This window comes from Aphidius gifuensis, linkage group LG4, assembly GCF_014905175.1.
Source record: "Aphidius gifuensis isolate YNYX2018 linkage group LG4, ASM1490517v1, whole genome shotgun sequence".
NCBI classification, from domain to species: domain Eukaryota; kingdom Metazoa; phylum Arthropoda; class Insecta; order Hymenoptera; family Braconidae; genus Aphidius; species Aphidius gifuensis.
Genome location: NC_057791.1, coordinates 9682823 through 9708166, shown reverse-complemented (window position 1 = coordinate 9708166; position 25344 = coordinate 9682823). Strand labels below are relative to the sequence as shown.

General features: G+C 30.5%; 1 protein-coding gene across 1 annotated transcript; it reads right to left on the bottom strand.

Annotated features, from left to right (window-relative positions):
• Positions 1-270: 270 nt before the first annotated feature.
• LOC122853832 lies at positions 271-1782 on the bottom strand. The gene is made up of 3 exons (XM_044154250.1): positions 1584-1782; positions 580-1391; positions 271-366 (listed from the first exon to the last, which is right to left on the bottom strand). The coding sequence occupies exons 1-3, from the start codon at positions 1780-1782 to the stop codon at positions 271-273; spliced, it is 1107 nt and encodes a 368-aa protein (XP_044010185.1).
• Between the last annotated feature and the right edge of the window lie 23562 nt (positions 1783-25344).

Below are 25344 nucleotides of genomic sequence, written 5' to 3'. Positions count from 1 at the left end.
GCCCAGCAATGCATTCTGACGTTCTTCAGATGTAATCCAACAAGATTTGTTTTCAGGGTATCTTGGCGATAAACTCTGATAAAATCTTCTCCACAAAGCTGCTGCTGTAACAGCCTTGACCAATGACGAGAAGATGTCAAAAAATTCTTCACGCATGGTTGACGTCACATTGCAAATTAATGGCTTTTCTTCAACCTGAGTCATGTCTATCTCTGGGTTACTCAACACAGGCCATGAAACTTGACTTTTAATAATCCAGGCTGGACCCTGTCACCACAACGTGTCTGTATGCAGTTGTGATGATGATGCACCACGTGATACGATATCAGCTGGATTATCCTCACCTGGCACATGATGCCGTGTTGCCTGTGTGAGTGTATTTTGTATAAATACTACTCTGTTATGGACAAAGGTTTTCCAACGACTCGCGTCGCCTTTGATCCAATAATAAGTAATGGATGAGTTAGTCCACAAGTGTATCTTTGCTGACTGACAACCCAAACTCTGTTGAATATCTCTCAGCAATTTCACCAACAGTACTGCGGCTGACAGCTCCAATCTCGGTGTTGAAACTTTTACTCTAGTTTTATTGGAGCTGTTGGATTTGGCCTTAATAGGTGCTAGCTTCGACTTTGATGCTATCATATTACTGTTGGCTACACCAAGAGTATCAACAGACACTAAGTACACTACAGCCCCAATTCCTGCATCAGAAGCGTCACCAAATCCATGAATCTCAATGGATGAAACTGTTAGTGTGAGATTCAACCATCTCGGTATTTTTATCTCAGATAGATGACTCAGTTGAGAGACAAAGTCTCTCCATGGACCCAATAAATTTTCAGGAATTGGCTCATCCCAGTCAAGCTTAATCTTCCATAAAGATTGCATAAATAATTCACCCTTAACTACGACTGGTGATATCCAACCAAGTGGATCGAATAGTTGGGCCACTTGTGCTAAAACGACTCTCTTAGTGATTGCTTTAGGTTCCTTATATACTATTGGAATGTAACTAAAACAATCAACTGTTGTATCCCAATTGAGACCAAGTGTCCTGAAAACTTGATTACTATCACTCAAGGTGGATGATTTCTCATGAAATTCTACTGGAATTTTACTCAATAACTCACTCGAGTTACTTATCCATTTCCTCAGCTCGAAGCCACCTGAGTGAAGCATTTGTTGTATTTGTACCACCTTGTCAATCCCTTGTTGTATATTATCAGCCCCAACATATATGTCATCCATATATGACCCTTGTGAAATAGCTGATTTAACCAACGGGAACCTATCTCCCTCTTCCAGTTCAAGTTGCTTTAAAGTAGCCAAAGCCAAAAATGGTGCTGGTTTGGTACCATATGTTACGGTTGTTAATTCGTACTCTTGAACTGGTGAGTCGAGTGTATGTCTCCAAAGAATTCATTGATACTTTTGATCATCAGGGTGGATGATGATCTGTCTGAACATTTGTCTAATGTCACACGAAAAGACATACTGAGATGCTCTCCATTGTGTGAGTACAGACACCAAAGAATTCAATAACTTGGGACCCTCGTACAAATTGTCGTTTAAAGATTCACCAGTATTTGTTTTTTGCGAACCGTTAAATACAACTCTCAACTTTGTTGATGTACTCGACTCTTTGATGACACTATGATGTGGTAGGTAGTAGCATCTAGAATGGTCTTCAACAGGTGATGCTTTGATAATGTGACCTTGTGACTCGTAATCATTCATGAAGTCACAATATGCCTGTTGAAGAGCTGGATTTTTAGCCATTCTCTTCTCTTGGTTGTGCAACATTCTCAAGGCTAACTCATACGAGTTACCAAAGCTGTCTACACACCTTTTAAACTGGTACCTTACCACAAAACGACCGTGTGCATCCCTCTCATAGGTCAAAATAAAATATTTCATACAGACGTCATCTGTAATGCCTGATGACTCAAACTGCTCTTCTTGCAGCCAAAACTTCTTGACAAGTTGGTACAACTCTTCTTCTCTCTAACATTTGATGCCCTGGTGGTAATGCTTTGATGTCATGAGCAGAGCCGGGAAGTTCGTCTGTTATTTCAGCTTGCCGTAAATACCATGGCAACATGGTGAAATATAGTTTAAAAAAAAGACGATCTGAACCTCGTACATGGAAAAAATGGCCTCAAAAATTGGCCAAATGAGGCCAAAAACCAAAGAGGCCATTTTTTAGAGCCATTTTCAAGAAGCCAAAAAAAAAATAAGGCCATTTTTTGAGGCCATTTTTAAGAGGACAAAAATATAAGGCCATTTTAAAGGGCCATTTTTTAGAGCCCAAAAAAATAAGGCCATTTTTTGAGGCCATTTTTTCCATGTACGAGGTTCTGATCGTCTTTTTTTTAAACTATATTTCACCATGTTGCCATGGTATTTACGGCAAGCCGAAATAAGAGACGAACTTCCCGGCTCTGGTCATGAGAGAAATATCTCTACCAAAGCTCGGTGTGTTACCAGATAACACCCAACCCAGCTCTGTACTCTGAGCTGTTGGATGGTCTTCTCTACCTCTCAAGACGCCTTCCTTTAATACTGTGCTGTATACAACAGCACCAAGGATGGCGTCAATTAGCGCTGGCAAATAAAACTCGGGATCAGCCAGCTTCGGATATTGAATCTGAGGCCAATTTTGTAATTGCTGCCTCTTAATGGCTGCCGATGGTAACAACCCAGTGAGCCTTAGCATAATTGAAGCTGAAACAGCTCGGCGATACGGTGAAACCTTGGAGATCACCGTGATTATAATTTCTCCCCTAGCTTGCATGGAATTTGAGCCAATGCCAACCACTGCAAGGCATGCTGATGATCTGTTGAGTCCTAGACGGTTTGCTAATTCCTCAGTAACCAGTGACGTCTCAGACCCTTGATCCAGCAATGCTCGGATAGTGACAACCCTACCCCAGCGATCAAGAGAGTCCACTAACGCTGTTGTCAGCAGTACTGGATGCCGAGGTGTGAGCCTCTCCACTAGGACTCGTACTTGATCCTCTCCCTGTTGAAAAATTGTCAAATGTAGTACCTGTTTAAACCCAATTAACAACGATGAAATTAAAAGGAAACACAAGCAAATGTTGAAACATATATGTACACCATGAAAACATAAGAATGTAACAACAATTTGAGTACTCTTGGCCTTCGAGTACTCCTCCATGACACAAATGCACCGATGAAACAAATATAACTCTATGCCGATGTACAACAAGACAAGAAGAAAAAAAGGAAAGAAAGAGAGCATTGACTACACCCCTTCAGTCAGCTCGAGATAAAACAGCTGTAAGCATCATAAAATTTTAAAGCATACACCTACATACACATGCATGCCTGGCCTATACATGATATATATATATGTCCATGCCATGACAAGGCAATGTCACATGAAAACTACTACTACATATATATGCATACGTACTCATTGCAGTGCATCCATGTATATATATATATATATATATTAGGGTGTTTTTTTTTTTTTCGATATTTTTTTTTCTCTTCACCCATCTTTATACAAGTTCATACAACTCTAAATCATGCCCAGAAAAAATTTGAACTCAATTGAAAAATATTTAGGGGTGGTTCAGGAGTCATTTGTTTTTTCCATTTGATTAACATGGGGTTAATACACTTCATTCACTATTTTGATCATGGAGGCTTTAATTTTCGACCGTTCAAGTTCACGTTGGTCTCATTTGATAGAGTATTAAATTCTATAGCATATAATATTCATAGTTTTGATCATTTACAATTAAAAAAAATAGTGAAATAATGCTCCAAAAAGGTAGTATTTACAATTTTTTTGAAAAACAAAATTGTAAATGATCAAAACTATGAATATTATATGCTATAAAATTCAATACTCTATGAAATAAGACCAACGCGAACTTGAACGGTCGAAAATTAAAGCCTCCATGATCAAAATGGTGAATGAAGTGTATTAAATGTTAATCAAATGGAAAAACAAATGACCTGAACCACCTCTAAATATTTTCAATTGAGTTCAAATTCTGGGCAATTTAGCTGTATATTGTGAAGATGGGTGAAGAAAAAATATCGAAAACCACCCTATAAGGGTGGTTCTTATTTGGGTGATGGCAAAATTTTCATCGTGCCGCCCCCTAATATCGTTGAAAAAAAATTAAAAAAATTTTTGGGCTATATAAGAAATTTTTATTTTCATCCTAGCCACCCCCTGTAAGAGGGTGAAGTTTCCCGTTCAAAATACATGGGGTTTTCTTACTTATACGTAAGAATCGATCTAAAAGCGTCAATTATGCATGGAAAAAATCTTTCATTATATTAAATCATCGAGAATAAAGTCTGCTTTAAGACAAAAAAAAAAAATTTATATGGGTCACTCCATAATTTTTTTATTACGCTAATGTTTTTTTTTTTTGTTCGATTTCTCTAGTTTTCAACGTTTTCAATATAATATGAGTGTTATGACATTATACTTTATATATTTGATGAAAAAAAATTTTAAATAAAAAAATCTATGGGTCATTACACGAAATTCCGTTCAACTCTAAACTATTTCTAATATTATTAAATATTGAATATTGTCTTAAAATGAAAAAAACAAAAAACATTTATTTATTCATTTTGAATTATTTATTTTTTTTTAATTTCTACATGACCGTTGTTTTTTTTGCATCAGGAAACGGTATTCTGACACAATCTGTATGACAAATCGCTTTTAATCTTCATTTTGTTTTATTATTGAATTGTATTCATCAAACAGGCTAACAGCTCGTTTAGCAGCAGCATTGACGGCTCTTCACTCCGTCACTGTTTTCAAACCTCTTTTGTAATTGATAACACTATGACTATAGAGATGGATCAACTTCTAAAAATCTTTTATCAATATGAAAACGAAGAAAAAATAAATTGATTTATAATCTAAATTAACTCCATACCCGTTTGATACAATAATTTTAATTTAATATAGGAAAAATTGCTGTAAAGTTAATCTAGGCTTTGGATTAATTTATTTGGTTACACCCTTTCCTTAGCTATTTTTGCCATGATTAATTAATGAAAAAGCTATCAGCAAATGTTCCTAAGGAGAGGATGTAACCAAATAAATTACATCGTAGTCTAGATTAATTTCACAGCAATTTTTTCTATATTAAATTAAAATTATTGTGTCAAATGGCTGTAGAGTTAATTTAGATTATAAATTAACTTATTTGGTTACATCTTTTTCTCAGCAACGTTTGTAAATATTTTTTTTGATTAATTAATTATGGCAAATGTATCTAAGGAAAAAATAAAGCCGCAAATACTTTATGTAACAGTCTAGATTAATTTTGTAGCAATATTTTTTATAATAAATTGAAAGTATTGTGGGAAATGGCCGAGAAATTAATTCAGACTACGCATTAGTTTATTCGATTACATTCTTTTCTTAGCAACCTTTTTCATTGATAATTTATAAAAAAAACTATTGGCAAATGTATCTAAGGAATAGATGTGACTAAATAAAATAATTCGTAGTCTAAATTAATTCCTCAGCCATTAGCCTCAAATATTTCAATCGATTATAGAATATTTTGCTGTGGAATTAATTTAGACTATAATATTTAATTGATTTATTTACTAATTTAATTCACACGTTAAGAGGTTCTGCCGATTTTTTGAATCAAAGAGTAAGACAACAGTTTTCTTCTGTTTTTTGTCTTTTTCGCACTCATAGAAATACTGTGTTTCTAAAAGTCATCCACAACAGGTCTCTAGTGATTTCTGAATAATTCCTGATCGAAACCAATTTTTTTTACTTGAATTATTAATTGTAAAAAAACTAAGCTCCAAACCTCTTTTATTTTATGTCCATACGTTTTGTCTTGTCTCATTTTATAACCCGATAGTTTTTTTCTTTACATTGTCATATTGTCGATTAGAGATATTGCTATTTTAATGGACTTTTTTTTGACAAAAATCGCATTCTCCATAATAGCCTATGGTAAAAGTTTCCAACTTCGAAAATTAATAGAAAATAACAAGCATCCAAACATTTACCAAAAAATTACATAGAATGTATTAGTATTTCAATAATCTACTGTATCCCTTAAAATTAAAATTTTTGTTTCGACTTAAAAAAATTATAAAAAGATTTGCAAGAAATGACATCCCTTGAACAATTTGAGTTATAAGATGACCTTTAATTTTATTGAAAAATAAGAAAAAATAAGATGTTATTGGATATTTTGATCAATTAATCCATATTAATAATTAAACTGCACCTGAATAGTCCAAGGAGGTATTCAAACATAGATGTACAGTCTAGAGTGAATAAGAATATTTCGTTCTGTCTTTTTTTTTTGTGTAGGGCTGATGTCAGCGCTGCAGTTGGTAGCTTTCGAACTGACTTACTCCGAAATTTTAGGCTTCAGCGACAGCCTATGCTTCAACACAGTAAAAAGGCAAAGCTTACACTTCTTATTCAACTCCACGGTTTATACACATCATGCAATTTAATTTGAAAATTCAATATTTGTAGTCTTTTATAACTTATAATTTGTAAAACATGAAACGTGTGTAAAAAAATGACCCATTTCATAAATTTACGTGTAATGACCCATAGATTTTTTATTTAAAATTTTTTTTCATCAAATATATAAAGTATAATGTCATAACACTCATATTATATTGAAAACGTTGAAAACTAGAGAAATCGAACAAAAAAAAAAAACATTAGCGTAATAAAAAAATTATGGAGTGACCCATATAAATTTTTTTTTTTTGTCTTAAAGCAGACTTCATTCTCGATGATTTAATATAATGAAAGATTTTTTCCATGCATAATTGACGCTTTTAGATCGATTCTTACAGGGGGTGTCTAGGATGAAAATAAAAATTTCTTATATAGCCCAAAAATTTTTTAAATTTTTTTTCAACGATATTAGGGGGCGGCACGATGAAAATTTTGCCATCACCCAAATAAGAGCCACCCTAATATATATATACATTTACCCAATAAAAAACTACGTCTAGTTTGATGCAGATGGAAATAAAAGGAGAAGTGGAAACGTGATAATATCAAGTGCATTTAATTTATATTTATTTCATTAAAAAACACCAAGTTTAGTTTTGCTGTTTTTTTTTTTTAAGGCAAGTATGTGTCAATATATGTGCAAAAAAAAAGAAAAATAAATGATGAATATTGATCAAAAGAACAAGTAGTATTTTTACAAAATATAATGTAAAAAAAAAAACAATGTTAAATTCAATATTTAATTGATAAATTAATGGCTCGAACTTTATATAGAAAAAAAATAATAATAATGTATCAAAAATGGTTTTAAATTTATACATATATAATGAAATGATTTTAAATACAAAGATATATAAAAAGTGATTTTAAATATATACAAAAAATGAATTTAAGTTTGATAATAATGCATGATTTTACGTGTATAAAAAAAGGATTTTAATTATAAAAAAAAAATACTGAATATATTAAAGATAGCAAAGTATAGAGAATGTTGTACAAAATCACAAAAGTCATTGTTGCTCTGGTGCTCTGTGTGTCTTTTTTTTGTTCAGGCACAAAAAAAACGATGAACTCTTGCCTCGAGACCATCTCGAGACAGTAGAGGCTCTAATAACAATGCCAACTGTGGCCCCAATCAACAACAACAAAAAACCAGTTGTCGTTTTTACTTTTTTTTCTGCTGCTGCTGATGTAGATGTTGATACTGAAGCTGCAGCTGGCTTTGACGATGATGATGGTGTTGTCTCTGTGGCCCTCTTGGACCTGCTCTTGTAGCACAATATGGTGTGGTGCCTCTGCCCAGGACATCTCCTACACGTCTGTGTTATCTTGCGGTGTGCAACTGCATGAGAGCCCAGGCAGTTAAAACAGATGAATTTTGCCCTTCTTGTTTTAACAAAGTCATCTCTGGCAACAGGTGACATGTCAATAAATTTTTGGCACCTCACCAAGTTGTGTGAGTTGCTCTTGCAGAGTCCACAATAGTATGTGTTAGCTGGTGGTGATGTTGTTGCACCATGATGCGTTCGTAACGAACTCTGTGGACTCGGAGAAGTATATTTCTATAGCAACATCGCCACTTTTGTAATGACCACTAGCGACACCATCACATTTTTTAGGTAACGCGATATTTTTCCAAACGACAAAATTACAAAAACCAAAATATATAACGACAAAATTACAAAAACAAAAATATATAACGACAACATTACTTTAATATCAATATTTAATTTTTTTTTTATCAATTATGCGTTTGGATCAATGTGGATTGGCTGAAAGATATGGAAATGATGTTGAATTTGCTACAGCTGTTAAAATGCTGATAGCTTTGTCATTCATTCCTGTTGACCTTGTTATGAATACATTACCATAATTAATTCTCGTTTTTTTATTAATAACAATGATGATTTTGTTGAATTATTGAAATATTTTGAGCAATCTTGGATTGGTAAAAAAAAAAGAAATGGGTCTCATAATGAACCACTATTTAATGTTGAGATATGGAATTGTTATGATGCAACTATCCATGATTTACCAAAAACCAATAATGGAATGGAGGGCTGGCATCATGGCTTTAATAGCCATGTACGCATACACAATGCTTCAACTGGAAAATTTATAAACGCCTTACAAGTTGAGCAAGGTTTAGTTGATGTTTATTTAAGTCGATTAAAAGTTGGTATCAATAATAGGGTCAATAAACGTGCTAATCAAATAAAAAAGGATTTTCAAATAAAAAATGTTGTAAATCAAGTCATCAATAATATGACTAACAGACGTATGTTAAAAAATTTACGTTCTATTGCCAAAGCAATTTCCATTTAGTCTTCATTTTTTATATTGATTTTTCATATTGAAATAAATTATATGTAAATATAAATAAATTCTAAAGAATGTTAATATGTCAATTTTGTTTTTTGTATTTTGTAATTTCCTCGTTATTTATTTTGGATTTTGTCATTATTTATTTTGGATTTTGTAATTTTGTCGTTATGTATTATGGATTTTGTAATTTTTTCGTTATTTATTTTGGATTTTGTAATTTTGTCGTTGTTTTTTTGTCGTTATTTTTTTCGTCAGGTAGTCCATTTTTTATTGACTACTGGCGCCACCATTTCATTTTTATTGACTAGTAGCAACATCGTGACTTTTTTAATGATTACGAACGGAACTTACTAAATAATTTGAACCAAGGAAGTTTGCGTGTGAGAAATATGTAGCTAAGTAAGAAATGATTCAAACCAATAAAAATTCAGAAGAAAATTTCATATAAAGAAAGATTATTTGAAAAAAATATCAACTGTGTTTGAAAAAAAATAAATTAAATATATCAAGCTGGATGCATGAAATAATAAAAAAACCTAAGGATGAGAATGGGAATTAATGAAAAAAAAAAAACATATTTGAAAATTTTGAATATAATTTATTCAATAATTTAAAAAAAAAACATTTAGTCTTTCGACCACATTAGATCTTTACAAATGCGTTCTCTTCTCGAAACTTCACATGGACTGTGCAGCAATTATGATGATGAAAAAATGTGCTGGAGACCATGGGCGAGCGACGCCATTTTGAAAGTGGATACGGGTGCGGCAAGCCAACGGAAACTCAGTTGACTGCGAGAAGGCAATGCGCATGGTCGTTAATGCTTGATTATGAAAAATTTTACATATTATGAAGACAGTTTGATTTATTATTATTGCGTATGATTGAAAATATTTATTGAAATAGATAATATATTATTATAAAAAAAAAAAATTTAGTTGAGTTTGATAATGAGATAGACCCTGATGATTCAGAAGTGATTGTAACTGTTTGTCAATGGATTATGTGTAATCATGTTTCATTGTCTCGGTTTAAATCTTTGTTTAAAAAATAAATATTATTGTACAATAAATAAAAAGACTCGTTACAGCAATAAATCAATTATATACAATGTTATAAATAATAAAATCTATACATGATTATTCTATAGAGTTTATATAATATTTCTATGAAAACTATTCTATAAGAAAAATTGTATGAAATATTCCGTTTCAGATATTTATTAAAAATCATTCAAAATTCTACACTGCAAAAACTGCGCCTTTGGATTCTAGGCACTGTTCCGTTGGATTAATGGAGCACTGCTCCGCTAACGTTGTTCCTTTAATTTCTTGGTTCTGTACTTATATATTTGTTAAGCAGATTTTGGTGTTTCGGAAGCATGCGCAGACACAACTACATTTTATTTTTTCTCTCTCTCTATTTGTACTTCTATATCTGTCATGTAATGATATTTACATCATAAATATACATTTATAAATAATTATAAATGGTCTATATATTTTGAGTTATTGATTTTATCGAATATTTAACATATATGCATTCATATATATGTTAATTGTTTTATAGTTACTGAAATAGAGAGATTATGTTATGTGTATGACTGTCTTTTTCTTGATTCAAGTGATAGCTCAGGCTGCTCAACGAATACAGTTGAACAGCACCTTTGAATTAACAGAGCAACGGGACCGATATCGGTGCTCCTTGAATATCATTGAGCAGCGCTCAATAAAATGTGTTCCATGAATCTAATGAAACAGTGCCTAGAATCCAAAGGCGCAGTTTTTGCAGTGTAAATCTCTATTTTTGTAAAAATAATTCTATAAACCAAATCCTATAAAAATTATTAAATTCGTTCTATAAAAATCAACCACAAACTTTATAGAATTTATTCTATAAAAAAGCGCCAAATTTATATAAGAATTTGTATAAAAATTTGTATGAAAATTTTGAAAAATGAAAAATGTTTATGAAACTTTTTGCTACGTGATTGGCGCTTACTCAATGGCAGATTATAAACAGGTTAATAGCAAAAAGAATAATGAATGACCAAGGTCCTACATCATACAAAACATAATAATTGATCTAAATAATTAAAAAAATAAAATTAAAAATGTATCTATCACAATATTATTGCGGGATTCTATTTTATATCTTAATAATCATAGCGAAGAATGATGTTAAATTTTTTTAGCTTATGTTTAAACTGTCATTTGTTGTAATCTCAGTTTTGGTAATTTATGAAAAGTTACCGCGAGAATAATATAAAATAAAACATCTACTCAATAGCAAGTCAATGTGTCAATATTTTTTGACATGCTTCCACCGAGGTTCTGAGATAGAATAATGTCCTCAAAGTTCTTTTATAAATAATAAACGAACATTCCTTCATTCAAAAAGAGTACCTCGTTCACGTTTATGTTCTGTGGATGGAAAACTTTTAGTCAAGTCTCCAAGATGTATTGGTTGAGTATATTTAAGTCAAGGCTTTAATTTTTTTTTTTGCCCCATACATGTTGCTTTAATTTTTTTCAGCCCCAGTTAAGTTATATAAATAATCGTTTTGTTAAGGCGAAACAATACCCTTGGTTTCAAGTGAACCCTAACCTATAATTATCGATAGAGCGAATTCACGCCCCATCCATTAGTCCCAAAGTACATTGGGCCCATACTTTGGCATAGCCGGGATAGTTTTTACCCTAAATCTATATAACCATGCTTTACAACAAATGAGGTTTCATGTACTTTAATTTGTTAAACAATATAATATTGTAACCTTGTAAAATAATTATTAATATATTATAATTATCTTTCATGTATATTAAAATAAGTATTGATAATTTTCTCAATACACAGATACAATAATATATTATTAATATGTACAAGACGGCATCAAAAAAAAGTAATTGTCTAAAAATTATAAAATGCATTTCACATATTTATTTTGAATCTGATCAAAACATTATTTTTTCAATCATGCAATAAAGCGTTGTTCTATTTTACGAACAAAATAGATTACGCGCGCATACAATACTGAATTCTAGTGACGTTTAAAACTTGAAAAATATTGAGACTTATTACGTGTCATTATTATAATTTAAAATAATAATTCAATACTATACACTTTGATTATATATACAATTAATCATTATCCATTAAAGCATATATCAATCATTAATCAACTGGTCACCAGAGTTTTACATTATTTATAATCTTTTCTTGAAGACTTGACGTTCATGCTAAATTCAAAAAACCATGCAAAATTCACAACATATCTGTTTTTGATAATACGATTCTGGCACTGCCGGTATTATTATAATATTGTCATTATTATAATTACAGCAATGTTTAAAAATACTTGCATGCAAATCTATTACGAACTACCAAAATCTAAAAAACCATGCTGAATACAAAACACCATGCAAAAATCAAAATTCATAACATATCTGTTTTTGATAATACAATTTTGTCACTGGTGGTACTATTCTAATGTTCCCATTATTATTTACAGCAATGTTTGAGAATAGTTGCGTGCAAATCTATTAGGAATATAATGCAAATCTATTAGGAACTACTATTAGGAACCAGAATCTAAAAAACCGATATTATTGAAATTATTATTGTTATTTCTATTACATACTATGGATTAATGAATATATATTAATATAATGAATTGTTTTAAGGTGCTATACTTCTTAATTAGGAAGTTTCTTGGACGGTGACTCTCCTCTTTACACATTTCCAACCGTCAACTCCTACAATTCATTTTTGCAACAGACATAGATGTTGACTTTGTAATGCGTTCAAACTGTACCTGATTCCTATTACAGCCCAGGGAAACCATGAAAAACCTGGGCAGTACAGCCGGCTTGTGCCTACCACTTGATACATGGATCGAACCCGTGTCCTCCCTGTCACAAAGCCCAAACCGTTACCGCAGGGTCATATCGTTGGTTTATATATATTAATATAATATTATTATTAATAACAATAATTCTAATAATATTATGTAGAATAATAATGTCAATAATTATATAAATGACGTTAATCATATTAATAACAACATTTATAATAATAATATCCGAAACCTAAATCCTCGAAATTATTATTATTATATTAATATTATTATTCATATGATTATTAATATTTATATTTGAATATTATTGTCGGTATAAATATTATTATTATTATTCTTTTCACTGATATTATTATCAATCGATAATATTATTGAAATTATTGTTGTTATTTTTATTTATACTATGGTTATATATATTAATAATATTATTATTAATAACAATAATTTCAATAATATTATGAAGAATAATAATATCAATATTAATGATAATATTTACAATAATAATATAAATAATATTAATATACTAATAATATTTCTTAATTGAGTATATTCATTTTTATTTTTTTCATTCTTTATTTTTTGTAAACGCTGCAAACCGATCAGCTGCACTATTGGCAACGCACACACACACGAATTCATTCTCAGTATATCTCTTTTCTCGCTCGTAGCCACTCGCTTGTTCACTCTCATTAGTTATATGGGCAATCACTCGCTCCGTCTACACTTTCACTCGTTTCGAGCGTTGGCTCGTTCCGAGCGTTGGCTCGCTCCGAGCGTTACATGGCCGACACACTGTTATTTTTCCACCACCCTGCGAAAAAAAGTTTCACTTCAAAAGTCTGTACTTCATGTAATTTACACTTATAAAAAAAAAAACTATTATAATCATAGTAAAGACATGTAAATGTTAATTATGTGAAAAAAAAAAATTGGGTTTATTTTGCCACTCCAAAAAGACTGTACCGAGTGTAATTTATATGTATAATGATAATGAAAAAAGATTATTATAATGCCTTTTATGTCATGATGTTTAGATAAAAATGTGTGCATTTTGTTATTAAAAACGAGTTGAAAATGAATTCAAAAAATATTGTAATTTAGGGAGCGTTCGATAGCTGGCTGAAGGACTCGGCTAGTTATGGGTAATTTGACGATTTTCGGGGTATCATACAATCATACGTATGATACTACATAAAGTGTATAATAGAGTGGGTATAATTAGAGTGCTGCCAATAGCGGGTTCAGATCCGCCATATCCAGCTTTTTGTATGTAGTTGGTATAGCAGAGTGACGTCACGTCTGGGCAGCTTTTCGCCTTTGGCACCACTCTCCTTATACCCACTCTATGCATTATACAACAAGAGCGCCCCTACATTTTACTCTTTGAACTATTTTACTTACGTCATTTTTTGGCTGCTCACGAACAATTGGAGAAAAAATTTTTTCACACATTTCTCCGTATGGTTTAATTTGCGAGAGATTTAGACTAATCATGGAGAAAATCAAAGTATACGTGGAGAAATATTTTCACTAGTAGTTGGCTAAGTATGATAGTTCAGTATTATATACATATTTTTCATATGCGTATTATCTAATTTGATACAGTTAAATTTCTTCTATCTTTCATTTTTTATTGATCCCACATTTGTGTGAAAGACTAAAGGCTAAAGAAATTTTATTTAGGAAGGACCGGGCAGGGTTTGTTTTTGTTTGATTCATATATCGTAAAAATGACAAAAGAAAATGAAAGAGCAATTATTTCGAAAAATAGTTATCGTTTAGCAGATAAGCAATGTACTATTGCGATGCAAAGGTTTTGTGGCTTGAAAATTTTCAAGGAATTCGAATAATCCATATGCAGGGAGGAGGCGTGAGCGTAGAGCAAGACCTTCTGTTGTTGATGGAATTTCAAAGAATAAACATACTGTATACTTCTTTCAGATTGTTATTAAAATAGTTGAGAGTGTTTGAAATTAATAAAATATATATGCAGATTTGAGTAATAATACAACTAGCAGAATTTAGACTGTATATCGACTCATATACTGTCAAAAATTTTCTTTTCTGATTAATGGAATTTACTCTCGAATTAAGTAAAATACTTCATTCAAAAAAAATTTCGATGAAATTGAATAACTCCACTCAATCGGAGAAATAGCACTACTTAAATAGAATAAATTTTTTCTCGACATGATTTCTTTTTCAAATGAATATACAAATCACTGAAATGAAGAGCAAATTCTTTTAAGAAGTAAAAATTAACTAACTTGACCTCTCACTACTTTCAGAAGGAATGTGGTCTTTAAAGAACATAAATGTTCAAAAACAAGACAAAAAAAAACTATTATAGAAAGTATATAAACCAGATAAATAGAAATTAAAAATGTGTCGTTAGTTATAGAAAATACAGTTCAGTGAGTATGAATTCAAAACCGGATAATTTTCCCTTGATTCAAGGAAAAAAAATGCAAATTAAAAAAGATCTGGTAACGTTTGTTAAGGCGTGTGGCCCTCTTTACCCGTTAAAAATTAAAAGTTTTCGATACTCCGGCAGGGGCCACAGTTACTTTAATTTCTCAGATATAATAAAATTATGATTTTTTAATAATTTTATGGTTTATTAATAATAAAATTATTCAAAATAAATTTTTATGTTTATTGTTTTTTTTTTTTTTAAATATTGCAGATAGCAGAAAAAAACAACGATGCAGGCGATAGAGTTTTTTGAGACGCAAAGTCTTTATTTCAATTCTACGTTGAGTTATTCAATATCTAATTTTTTTTAGATTCGTTCGAAACAGTTATAACTTGAGGGATAATACAGGTAGAGACATTCAATCAAGCTCAAATGAAAGTCCTCACGAAGTTCTATCATATAATATACGGGTTTTTTTTGTATCTTCAATAATTTTTGGGTCAAAAAATTAAATATCCAATTTTTTTTTCTTAATTTTTTTAAATTTTGAAGTATTATTTTTTTTTCTTAAAAACTATTGAAGATAGAGGAAAAAACCCACAATCGGATAATAGAGTTTTTTGCGACCCAAAATACGAGCCTTTTACGATGTCTCTACGTATTTCAATTCAATATCTACTTTTTTCAGATTTGTTTAAAACCGTTACAACTTTTGGGATAATAAAGATTGCAGCGATATTTATTGCCTACCTGAAAAACCCGTCTTATTTTATTTGTTAGACTTTTCGTCGGTGATATTATTTAACTATTTATTTAATTTTGTATTTAAAACTCCAGCATAAAGTGGTGAGTATTTATTCAAAATATTATTTATTTATTTTCTTCGTTAAAATCCAGGTAAACCCGGTGATACGTATTTGATTCATTATTATCATTATTCAAAACTCCAGCTTGATGCGGTGAGTATACAGTTCAAAATATTATAGTAAGAAGAGGAAGAGGAAGACGCATCATTTAAGCCTAATACAATGCCTCTGGAGTAGTTCGTAATTCATAAACGTTTTTTTTTTTCGCCCGTAAATACAATACTGCGGCTGAGCCTATGGCTCGTAGCCTCCGTAAAATTTTGATTTTGAACTGTAAAAGTAGAAAATATAGGTATACGTTGTGTTAATTAATATCATTGAAATTAGAAAATAACACACTAATCACTCGCCTGATAAACATGAAAAAGAAAATTATTGGTATGTGTATTTACTTTTTTTCAATAGTGAATGATTGAAGTATTTAAAAAAGACAGATTTTGCTTGAAGCTTGAATAATGAACAATAATTTGCAGTGAAATAATACTAGAACTATAGAAAATAAAAATTAGAATCATTGCAATTTTCTTAAATTCAAGGAAAAAATTTATATTGTCAAGTAGAAGAATAAAAAAAATGTATGTTTTCAAATTGAATCGCTCGCCAATTGAAATTTAAAAAAATTTGATGAAAAGACTAAGTACCAAAATTTTTGGCTTGGAACTAGGAGATTGCGCCTAACATGCAAGTTTTTCCGTCCATCAGTCTAGTGGCAATGTAGTATATATTATTTTTCGTTATTGTTACTCCGGAATAAAATTATTCAACTGCATTATACAAATAATTCACGTGATAGAAATTAATTTTTTCTATAATTGATTTTTTTTTTCATTTAAAATTAAAAAAGGCAGAGTGTGTAATTTTTCAATTTGAATAAACTTGAATGTACGAATAATGTTTTTCTGCTTTTCTATAATTTGTAAAAAAATTTTCTTTTTTGAGAATTTTTTCCTTAGATTTAGAAATTTTCGTTGAATAATTCTTTTTCCCCATCAGCTTAGGATTGACAAAATACTTAATTTGTTAATTCTTTCTCCTGAGAACAAGCATATTCACTGAAAAATTTAAATTTTTAATTGATGATAGATACTGTATAAAAGTTTTTTTTTTAATAATGTTGAATAAATGAATATAAAGTTATAGTTTCCTCAACGTGAAAGAATTGATCTTCAAATAAGAAAAATTTTTCTATTGAGTTTTTTATTTTTTTTTTGTAGAAAATATCTTTAATATTAACAATTTCGAACTTGGATTTAGGATATCCGAGACACACCAAGTGTTTGGGTATGTGATTATTGGTCTGAGATGAATAAAAACTAACAACTGCTTGATGTCTGCCCTAGAAGTTAAAAAAACTGAAGAATCAATGATGAAAAAATATTTTGATAAATTTACAGCGAATAAAAATATCCAACAGCTTTATTTAAATTTTTACTTTCATTGAATAAATAAAATTTTTTAATAATAATGTTTATTTTATTTATTTTAATGATATTATTTTTGAGGTTGAATTAATAACACAATTTACCATTTTCAACAGCCAAGTTGCCACAATTATTCTCCAAAGTCTCTAGATATATAACTAGTATCCCCTATTTTATCGACTGAGTAATTTTTAAGCAATGACCATACAGCAATGAAACAGTTAACACAGCTTGAGTATCAGCAATGTCAGGTAAAATTGAGCTGGACAATATCATATGTAGTTGATAGTCAGTACCATCTGGTATTTGCTGAACCAGTGTTGGATCACCATAAACCAACGCAGTAACCCGGTCGATTGAGGTAATTGAACTCAGCTGAACTGATTCACCACTGTACTGAACCAGCTCGCTCCACTGAGGGCTTTGAGTTAAGCGCTTAAGCACATCCACGTAAGTATTTTGTCTTGGTGGATTTAGAAATTTCATCCAATCGTTCATCCGCTCTGACACCTGTGAAAATAGCATGTTAGCTGCCAAGTCTGGAAAACTTTAAAAAAAATTATATTAACATTTGTAATTTCTTAAATAAATTAAATATACTTACTCTCTTATTACATGATAGATGGATTCCCCTGATGTATATGAGTGTATTCTTTTCAAATATCATTTTTCAAGAAATTGGCACTCTACCAGAAGATTATTTTTGATTGCATCAGCATGTCTCTGACCAGGACGGGTTTCGATTGTACCATTTGGGTGCAACAGTGCTGTTGCATTGCATTTTAAATTTCTACTTCTCTTCTCTGCACACACCAAGTATCTACAAAAAAAAAAAAAAAAACAAAACAATTATTTTTACGACGTTTATTGAAAGGTTTTGTTATTAACTTTTTTAATGATATTATTTTATTTCAATTTTTAATTTAAAAAAATTTTTTTTTAAGTTAAAATTTGAATTACGTTGGATTTCTAGCTGAATCCTTCGCTTTTTTCCGCACATGCCACTTTTGACCCCCAGCAAACATTTCGACGACGGAACGTCGACGATTAGAATTTGTTCCAAAATTCATCACAAAAATCATTGTATTATTTAATGAATAAAATTCATATTGTATTGATAATATTAAAAGTTGTGATTATTGTGCATTGATAACATCGTTTTTATTTTACGTCGAAGTGCACTTTAATAGGTTCAATCTGGTGATAAATGATTGTCTTCCTGAATTTTTATAGTTTCAATTATGAACATTAATTATAATTAATTAATTATAACATAACATTAATTATGAACAATGGGAACAATTAGTTCAACACTATAATATGACTGAGCCAACTATTGACTTTTAAAAAAAAAACGTTTAAATTTGTTGATAGATTAATTTGACTGATGGGTTATGGGCCATTGACTTATGGATTCACTCATTGTATTCAATGTTATTTGTCAATATTAGTTTTCTGTTGGTTCTGCTGCATAAAATTAAAGATTTGTATAACGGGTCATACCGAATACTTGTTGCTGTTGATTATCTAAAAAAAGAAAAAAAAAAAAACATTTCAATTATTATTTCCAATATTAATCAAATTTTAAATTATTCTATATTATGTGCTTTTGAATTTCCTTGACAACTTGATACATTTAATTTTATTTTTTTGGTTCAATTAATTTTGTAGATCTTGATTTATTTTTAGTGTTTCTTATTATCTATTTTTTAAGTACTTGCATCAGTTTTAAATACTTTTAAATTTGTCATGTTGTAAATTATGATTCTTGTAAATTATGTTGTAAGTTATGATTCTTATTGCTTAATCTTTTCGTTTTTTATTGTCATTTTTAGCAGGTGCTAGGCTCATAAAGTAGACTAGATGCTACTGATGATGAATGTGATTGAATTTGTGGTGAATTGCTAGATGAATCAATAAATATTTTTTTCGATAAACTATTTATTTTTTATGTTTGCTGTTGTTGAAATCAAAATGGTATTAAGTATAAACAATGTAGTAAATTGAATTAATGACTAGCTCATGAGATTTGGATCGTTTTGAAAATTTGACAAACTGCCATACAAATGCCACATACTAATGGTAATTTCTCGTTAAAAGCCTGAGTGCACCGAGCTTTTGTGCAAGATTCACATAAAAACCAGTGGCCACAAGGAAAAGATATAACATTAAGTATTGATTCTTGACAAACAGGACATAATGATGAAGTGATGTTTCCCACTAATATGAAAAATTTTTAAAAATTATTTACAGATTAGATAAATATACGTTAATTCAAATGAATAGCACCATATCAAAAATAAAAATTTAACTTTCCACTTACATATGAGTACATGAAATCTTTCCTCTTCAGGATGTCGTCGAATAATTGGTATTGGTAATTGTTCATTTAATTCTTGACGAAGAATAACTTCCAACCCGTCATTTGGTAATTGTACACTTTAAAAAAAAAAAAACCATTTAACAGAAAATACAATAAAACATAATTAAATGAATTTAAAAATTAATTTAAATACCGATATCATGAATTGGTAAAGTAGCAAAAACATCAACTTGATCTGGATCATCAAAGACAAGGACAAGGAAAAATGACTTTGATACATGATTAAAGCAAGACAACATCGTTGAAATATCAAACGTGCCTCGATCATAGATATCCCACATATGCTCTATGACACGTCCATGTTTTTTGTATTGTTGACAAACTTCTCGACGTGTTGAAAGTCCTTGATTCAAAGATTGAGTTTCGATTATTAAAACTTCTTGAAAGTTTTTCAATTGAACTGGAAAATCTAAAATGCATCAGTTAATTATATATTTAAAAAAAAATATGAAAGAACATTAATCATGTTATTTTAATTATTATCAAACTCCAACTTACCCATAAATTTCCAAATACTAGTGTGGGATCCCATTCGTTTACGTAAAACTCTGTGATGAGCTTCAATGAAGTTGTTAGTGTGGTTTTTTTGTCTGTATACTGAAAAATCACGGTTTAACCAATAATGATCATAATAATCATACAAAAATGCATGACCAAAAAAATTTAAAATATCTGGTGCAGTATTTTGAATTAGCCATTCAAAAGCATTCCGTATATTTGCTGCTGGTAACAGTGCTAAGCCAAATATTTTTCTAAGGAAAGCTTTAGCTAAATCCCAAGATCCCCAACGGTTCATGAAATTTGTACCTCGTCTTTTTAATTTTTTAAGAATAGCCTGTATGAAAAACTTTCTAATTAATTTTTATTTTTAAATATAAACTGAAGAAATTATATATATACCCATACATACTTGACAATAATGAAAAAAACAAAATACAATTATTGCATTTGGATATATATGCTGCACAGCATTTCTTGTAGCAGCTTCGAAATCCATATGTATAACTCGTGGATTAATATGAGGTGCCAATGTTCTTTGGAAATACTCAAAAACCTGGTGATAAGCCTCTGTGGTTTTTTTTGTCATAAATGCCTAAGCCAATGGAGTAGGCTATAAAAATTTTACCATAGAAATAAATATGATTATTATTATAAAAAGATTGCAAAAAGTAATAGCTAAACTTACAGTGTCATCTATTGTACACATAATGGTTAAAAATTGATAAATTCCCATTTGCCTTGGAATAATCTCGAAAGTAGCAACAATATAAAGTTCTTCAACATTATTAATTGAAGCTAGAAACTGTACATCACCAATTATTGTGACTGATGAATTAATATTAATTAAATTTGTATGTATTGTAAATTGTCCTTGATTGTGAACTCGATTTTTCATCCAACGTTGACTGTTGACTATTTCAGCAAATTCATATAAAGTCTCAGGCACTTTAGGACGACTTTCTTGTCGCCAACGAGTCACTTGTTTTTCAATATTTTTAAATGTAACAAAAATTGATGCTTCTGGAAATCTAATTTTAAAAGACTTGTATTAAATAAAAGAAAAATATAAAAAAAAAACAACATTCAACAAATATTATTACTTGCCTTATTGCTGTACGTTCTCATATTGATATATGTGCTTTTTTAACGTCAAATTTTTACTTTTTATTTTATAACATTTGAACAATATCATTTTCCATTAAAAAACTTGGTCGGCCTATCAGCACTAACGTACTTTTTGCGCATGCTCAGCATTCTCTATTTAGGGACTTCCGTATTCATAAGTTTACACCACTCGCTTGAAAAACCTTCTGACCGCCAGTCCTCAAACCATTCACGATAGGAATCTCAAGATCCTAGTTGCTTTGTTGTATTAGTTATGCAGAGACTAAAATTAAATGTGAAATCATATAGTATGCCCAAGTCACAAGTGGTATCCACTCTTCAAAGTAATACATTGTTTAGTGTATAGTTAACAATAATAGCTAACAATAATATTTATGAGATTTAATTAAAATAAAGTATCCATTTTACTATTTGTTTTTATATAGTTTTAAACATTATTAAAATTAGACGAGTGTTAGTATTTTTATATTATTAATAAACTATAATAATTTAATTAAAGTGAAAATTTCAATAAAGCTGATGGATATTTTTATTCGCTATAAATTTATCGAAATATTTTTTTATCGTTGATTTTTTAGTTCTTTTAACTTCCGTTTTAGCCGGCGGAGGCGTAACATAATACATACACTATCATTTTATATTGGAATCAGGTATACCAAATTCAAAGGAAAAAAAAATTTCAATTACATTTTTTTGTTCATTAATAAAGATTTATTAAAAAAATTTGTACGTGATATCAATTTTAATTGCTTTAAGAAACCATCAATATTTTCTTAATATTTTTTTGATCGTTATTTATAATTCCAAAAATCCGTAAAAATTCAATCGTTTAGCTTTCGAATGATATTTTCGCGGATATCTTCGATTTAAATTAATTATTGGAGGTTTGTGACGACGAACTACGATTAAGTTGATTTAGTTGATTCAGATTATTGGTATTGTCACGCGTTAGTTTATTTTTTCGATCACGTTTTAGTTTTGGCTTTTCTATCTGATTATCGTTGGGCTATTTACGAATTTGTAATTAATTTATTGGCGGTTTGTGCAAGCAGATTACGATTAAGTTGAGGTATTTTTTATTCTAATTTTTGTTACAAAAATGTGCTTATATTGTTATTTTGATACGTGTTTATTGATGTTTTGTATTTTAATCATTGAGACTTTGAATATAAATGTTGATTTACTGCTTTGCTTGAATTTGGTTTATTAAATTTATTGTTAAATTAATTCTTACACAAAACTTCACCCATCCCTCTCTCCATAACCCACACACTGAACGACCTTAAAGTTTTCCTCGACTGAATCTACGGAAGGTTCGTTTGATTAAGTTTCTGGTGTTAATTTTGTACTTTTTATTTCCGATGTGATGAACCATCATCATATAACGACTTCAAAAACAGCAATGAATGTGTTAAATGGACATCAGCCATGGAAGAAAAACTACAGGCTTTGAAAAAGAATAATACTTGTATACAGGTTGACAAACCAAATGGTGCCAATGTACTCACCAACAGATGGATTTTCAAAGTAAAACAAAAAGCTATTTTTTTCGAGATTGAACACTGTTGGAAATACAGGTTAATATCTGCGTTACCTTGCACCAACACTCTTGTATTGTTTAATGTCTAATGCACCTCACCGTAGAGGCATTATTGTAAAGTTCTGTCTCAAACTTCGTTTCTACAGTCCTTCTATTCTTACTGACTTTTGTAAATTTGTAACGTGGTTATAATCCGTCTTCTAAGCTATACCAAAATACCGAGCACATGTTTAAATAAATTGCTTTTATAATACTAAAGTATTAATCGTTTATTATTATTGGAATCCGTAATTCAACTGTGAATAATCAACAAACACGATGGGATATGGAGATTTTATTTTTTTTTGGGTTGAACTTAATATATGTATCATTTCTGTCTTCATATCTTTGACATATATAAACTTCACTGTTTATTTTCTCATCAACACCAACACATTCCATATGGAACCAATACTCGCAACCTCCATCAAACTGAACCCACATTGGTTCATATTGAGGATGGACACAGACATGTATATATATTTCCATCAGTCGGATCAATGGTTCTACTGTCTGCAATGTCATACTCATCATCATCAGTAGTTGTGGACTGGTCACCGCTTTCTTCATCTGGTACCTGGACTTCAAGATGACTATCACTGGCATTTTGACCTAGTTCACTGGTGATTGGTACTGTTCTCCTGATTATTTCAACATACTCATTTTTAGAATTTTGGTTTTGTTCAGGTGACTCTGGAGTTTCAAGAAACTTGACATCACAATGATGCTCAATTACATTTTGGTCTTTAAAAGAAATCCTGTACCTTTTTGTTCCTTCACTATAGCCAACCATGATGCCTTGTTGAGCTTTCTTGTCCCATTTTTTATGTTTTTGTTTTGGAACATGGACCATTACAGGCGACCCAAACGATTCGAGATGAACAACTTCAGCCTTTTTGTTGTGCCAAAGTTCAAAAGGAGTCTTGCCTTTGACTGAACTCGTACCAGTTCTATTTAGTACATATGAGACAGTGTTGAGTGCCTCAGCTCACAACTCCATCGAGTAGTTCTTGCTGTGTATAATTGTTCAAGCAGCTTCAACTAATATACGATTCTCTCGTTCAGCCTTTCCATTCTGCTCAGGTGTATAGGCAACAGTCTTCTTATGCTTTATTCCATGTTTAAAGGTGATAGCCTTCATTTCTTGATTTAGGAATTTAAGACCTCTGTCAGTTCTCAAGCACCTGATGCCTCTACCTGTTTCCTTTTTGACAATTAGCAAATAATTTTTGAAACATTTGATGACATCGCTCTTTTGTTTCAAGAAATAAATGTGGTGATAATGAGAATAATCATCTTTAGATAGTCAAAAGTATTCTGTATTATTCAATGAGGGTGTTTCCATTTTGCCACATACGTCAGCATGTATGAGATCACCAACATTGTTTGTTTGAAACTTACGTGCTTTGTATAATGATCGATGCATCTTCCCAATTATACAAGGTTTGCATTCTCTTTGTTGTCCAGTTGTTTTGACGCCTCTTGAAGCCAGAAACCTTTTGACATCATCGTAATGATAATGAGCCAATGCTTTCATGCCACGCTTCCAGGCTCCGTGATGCTCCAATTACAGAATGTAGTACAGATGGTATTTCTTTCATTGGTGATGTTTCTTTTTCCTAACTGAGGAATGTTAAACACAATTTTAATGAACGCTGGTGCGTCGTTAAAGTGGCGCATTATCACACTGGTCCCTACGAGAGTTAGTTTTTGTTTTTTAGTGTGTTTTTGTTTTATAGTAAACGTCGTGCAAAGCGTAGGCTACGATAATGCTGGTTTTAATGCTGATGTAAGCGCGTAATAAATAAAAGGCCCGGTAGAAGTTTTTAGTGGCGCCATTTCATGGCGTGGTTACTCTGGTAACTGTGATGACAGCCATATTTTCTCTCACACACACAATTATCTACAATTTATATCTAACTGGCCCTAACATAACATTCAAAAACTAGTTTTATCAAACAAAAAACTAATTTATTACATAGTTATGTTTGTTTTTATAATTTTTGAAGAAATATTTTTGGTTCTTGTTAATTACTAATTAACAATTAACTAATTAACTAATTACAATTGATTATTAACTAATTACAATTAACAATTAATAATTAGATGAGTATTTTTTTTTTTTTTTTGATATTTCTTTGATTTGGTTGAAATAATGCTCATAATAATTTTTTTTTCGTCTTTATTTTATTTATTTGTAAGTTTACGCCCTTGACGTACAAAATGTAGTGTCAGAATTTGTTTTTGCAAGATATTTTTTGAACTGCCGAACCGAATTAGTTGATGTTAAATGAAATTTATGTTTTTTTTTTCCCAAAAGCAATCATCATATTTATTTTCAATTTTTAGGCCTTA

What these genes read in the sequence shown, in the direction of transcription:
- LOC122853832 (XM_044154250.1), bottom strand. Translation starts at nt 1,782, where the DNA reads ATGGCTAAAAATCCAGCTCTTCAACAGGCATATTGTGACTTCATGAAT. An exon ending in TTCGCAAAAAACAAATACTG is followed by an intron (nt 1,392 to 1,583) that starts GTGAATCTTTAA and finishes TCGACTCACCAG; the next exon opens with TTCAAGAGTACGAATTAACA. An exon ending in ACAGCTCCAATAAAACTAGA is followed by an intron (nt 367 to 579) that starts GTAAAAGTTTCA and finishes ACACTCACACAG; the next exon opens with GCAACACGGCATCATGTGCC.